At 33.7% G+C, this 4503-nt stretch overlaps 1 protein-coding gene across 1 annotated transcript; it reads right to left on the minus strand.

Moving 5' to 3' along the window:
* Positions 1–2727: 2727 nt before the first annotated feature.
* On the minus strand, positions 2728–4037 carry LOC134681833 (sex peptide receptor-related protein 2-like). The gene has a single exon (XM_063541470.1). The coding sequence runs from the start codon at positions 3997–3999 to the stop codon at positions 2959–2961; it is 1041 nt and encodes a 346-aa protein (XP_063397540.1). The 5' UTR covers positions 4000–4037; the 3' UTR covers positions 2728–2958.
* Positions 4038–4503: the final 466 nt, after the last annotated feature.

The raw sequence follows: 4503 nt of genomic DNA on the forward strand, positions 1-4503 counted from the left end.
AATAGCTCATTTATGATATAGTATCGACAAGTATTACACTAACATGAAAGATACAATAACTTTGTCTCATTCTGCAAATCTGATCCCGTATTAACAAAGCAATAACACAAACAACAGTATACAAAAAACAATATGGAAAAAATATGTGCAATACAAACGCCATAAAAAAGGGGCCTGATCTCATGTGCCTTGAAAGAGTAAGAAAATCTTGCTCCACATGTAGACCCTTAGTGTTAATCATACATGTATGTTACAGGGTGATTAGTTATATTAAGTAACGAGACAACCGGACAATAGCGGATTGATGATTGACTCTTATCTAATCCAAATGACCTCAACAACAGTATACTCAATATTTTTGTTGTTTTTATATTCAATTTGACAACGTATCACACATGATCGAATCATACTGCATCAACATTATAGGTTTCGCTTTTAAAATCTACGCGAAATGGAACTTTTATTATAATTCATAATTTTTAATTATATAGCATAAACATATTTTATATCTTTTTAAACGAAATCAGATAATCAATTGCTCTCGAAGTAGACCATTTTTGTATGTAAGTCGAAAAAAAAAATTGACAAAAAGGACAAATAACAGTACACAAAACACAACATAGAAAACTAAAATGTGAGAAACACACCTCCACCAAAAACTGGGGGTATTCGTATGTCCTCCTGCTCAACACGTGACACCAGTCGCGTCACTACTCAAGTAGTCGGCACTTCTGTGTTGATATGCATTATCATTGATGAAGTCAAATTCATAAAATATTTTTTTTATTAAAAAATGTTGATTTTTTTTTATAATTTTGCTTTTATACCTCGGAAATAGATCTCGTTAGCTGTATTTGGCAACATTTTAGAAATTTTTGGTCCTCAATGCACCTCAAAATCGTACTTTATTTGGCTTTTCTACCTATTTTTGATTGGAGCGTCACTGATTATTTGGCTTTTCTGCCTATTTTTGATTGGAGTGTCACTGATGAATCTTTCGTAGACGAAACGCGCATATGGCGCAAATACAAAAATTCGATCCTGGTATCTATAATGAGTTCATTTACAACCACTTTGTCGATGACACTGCTGGTTGAGTTTTTATTCCCCGAGGGTTTCACTAGTTTAGAAGTCAGCACATCTGTGTTGACACGAATATTCATTGATATGTTAATATTTTACAAAAATGCGAATTTTGAAATACTAAGTCTTTATACCACAGAAATAGATTACCTTAGCTGTATTAGACAAAACTTTAAGGAATTTTTTGTCCCTAATGCTCTTCAGCATCGTTCTTAATTTGGCCTTTCTAACTTGTTTTGTTTCGAGCGTCACTGATGAGTCATTTGTTCACAAAACGTGCGTTCGGCGCAAATACAAAATTTCAATCCTGGTATCTATGATGGGTTTATCTATTCTTATGTAAGTATCAACCTGGTGATAAGTCTAATTCGGTAGGTCACATTCAAACAAGGATGTAGTTGCGAAAATTGGAACATATCAGTCGTCATATAAAACAGATAATCCATAACTGTCAACCAACTTTAAATGGCGTCCATAAAATGTACGAGAGAATGATTTCAAATTCCCCACTTAGAACTTTTGGTTTACTAGCTTCCGTGTGTAGCAAAACTTATTTTATCCAAAGAATATAGTACAGTGCAATTTTGTTTATCGATGTACCCCCAACGGTTTAAAAATATTTTAAAGTATATCATTTATATTTTTTCCATATCCAAATTCCTCCAAGTGTATTCGTCTTTCCGATTTTGACCAGGTGAGTATAGCAAATACAACGGTAATTATCTTCAAAACGATTCCAAAAAATAAAATTTCCAACCTGTTTTGGACGATTTAAATAAATACATTTATTGTTGAAAGGGGCGCGAAGAATCAAACATCAAATCAAATTAAAATGTATGAGTGGGGGGTTTAACATGTATTTCAGAGCTCAAACTGCCACCTAAGCGTGTACAGTCGTCTTAATGGTAGAATAATACATTGTATTTATCTAATGAGGCAACCTGCCATTTGTACATATTTCTTTTCATTACCTGTATTCAGTTCTTGTCACCTAGAGTTGTCATTTTAGTGGTCTTTTTAACATTGCCTTATAAGCAGGAGGTTGGCTAGCAAAACAAACCATTTCAACCCACCATTTGTTCTGAAAATGTCCTGTTCCAAGACAAGAGTATGGCAGTTGTTATCAAGTAGTCCGTTTCTATGTATGTAAGCGTTTGTTAAGTTGCAGTTCAGTGTTTATGTTGTTATGTTGTTTTCCTCTTACGGTTGATGTGTTCCCCTATGTTTTTAGTTTTGAACCCGGATTTTTTTTACTCTTGTAAGATGGTACTGTTGTCATTATTAAGTTGTCATCAATATTTGGAGGATCTTATTTTCACAAATAAATGAACCAAACATTTGAAAGTGGTTATTGAACAATCGTAAATTGTAGTTTGAAATACGTTTGATCCATATAATGGTTAAAAACTGATCTTATGAAGTAATTGTGACTGCTCGACATTTTTTCAATCACCCTTCTTTAACTTATATACATCAGCAAACCTGCCTTAAAAACATTTAATTTTTAAAATATATACAGTCATGAGGAAGTTATCCAGATCATGATATTCACCCAGCTCAACGTAATGACGTATACTTAAAGTCAAGCAAACGAACAAATGACATCAAATAACGTCATGTACAACCAAACATTTGATGGAAAGATTAGACTTATATATTCGAAATAGAAGTCAGCAGCTGGTATTGAATATGGAATGTGCATACACATACACATGAACACTGTTCTCTGATGATACTGATAGCAATATGATTAGGAATATGACCATGCGAACCTCAGATGATATAAATGAGAAACTGGGTGAAATTGTAAAATTGTTTGAGTTGACAGTTCATTTTAAGACATTTTAGATAGTCTACGAAGTAAGCTATTGATGTCTATGATTCTACATCGTCTGAAGTTTCGTCCATTTGCGAATGATGCACGAAGAACACATTTAAATCTGATTTTAAACGAGCAAATGTTCGTCTGAGTTTAAAGTTCAATATGAAGAAAAGTGGGAAAAATAAAAGATAAGATACCAACAACATAAAGTGAGCAATGACCAGTGACGTATACGCACAATCCTCTGACGCTGTTTCTAGATTCGTTATGTGTAATATAATTAACAAGGTAAGAGGCCATTCTACTGCCAACGTTAATATCAATATTCCTAAAGACTGACACTCCTGCATTGTAAACTTTCTGTTGCGAGGTATAGCAGTAGGACTGTTAACGTATACCCTTTTGCGTCGGAGGTAACTGAAACGAATTCCGTAAATTAAGAGAACCACACAAACTGACATGATGACACATGGCACTATTTGAACGGCTATAGCACAAAGCCAATTATAAAACGGAGTATAGTAAGTAGGATCTATCCCGTTTCGATAGCTAAACGTACATGGTTCTCCAGAATCATGAACGAAATCAAAGAATTTATAGCCATGTGTTATTGATGCACATACATAAACTGTAATGGTAAATTTAAGAAATCTATCCACTTTATACCAAACAAGTGCACTGATCGGCCAACGGAAACAAATAAATCTCTGAATACCATAGATAACAAGTTGCCATAAAGCAGCTGTATGAAAAATATTTGGAAAAATAAATCCCACAACTCTGTATGCATTACACCATTGTTTTGAAACCGGGGACGCCATATTGTCTCGCAAAAAGAAATAGAAGAAAATTGGAAGTTGAGATACACCGTGCAGCGTGTTTGATATTGATATTCCCGTTGCTTGTACTGTGGATGCAGATCGATCGTCTTTATCGTAATTGATGAGAGTTATATATAGAATATTAAAACACAATGTAATGATGATTACTATAGGAGCAGCTACACTGTACAAGATCTTGGCGATTTTATAGTCACATTCGGATGAAAATGTACCGTTTACAAATGGTGGTAATCCTAACAAAGCTTCCTCCATTGCGATGGAAATGTTGAAAATATTATTGATAATAAGTATAAAAATGCGATTATTTGACGTGAACCATCATATGATATGTCACTTAGCTTGTAATCGCAGTAGTTTCCTGTTGATAAATAAACTTATTATCAAAAATCACATTCTTTTTAATCTTTGAGCTTGACATATCTTCTATACACAGATATGGCATTATTGTTGATATGGTGTCGGAATGTTAGCATCTTTAAACGATTTCGTTTTTGTTTAGTTAATTGTAAACCACACTTTGTAGGTTGAAATCAGATTACAGTGATAACATGTTTAATGTATTTTACATCCTCTTTTAAAAGGGGGGGCAAGGGGGTCCCCATATCAGCAAAACAGTGAATTGATTTGGTTAAAAACAGATAACAAGGAATTGAAAAGGGATAATAACAGATTACAGTAAATGAAATATGAAAATAAATCTTTCCAGGACCAATCCAATAGATGACTCGTAGATCTTATGCCTCGTTCACACGTACC

The sequence above is a fragment of the Mytilus trossulus genome, chromosome 8 (assembly GCF_036588685.1).
Source record: "Mytilus trossulus isolate FHL-02 chromosome 8, PNRI_Mtr1.1.1.hap1, whole genome shotgun sequence".
Taxonomy (NCBI): Eukaryota; Metazoa; Mollusca; class Bivalvia; order Mytilida; family Mytilidae; genus Mytilus; species Mytilus trossulus.

Excerpts from the sequence above, each read along its gene's own strand:
- LOC134681833 (XM_063541470.1), bottom strand. The coding sequence starts at position 3,999 with ATGGAGGAAGCTTTGTTAGGATTACCACCATTTGTAAACGGTACATTT.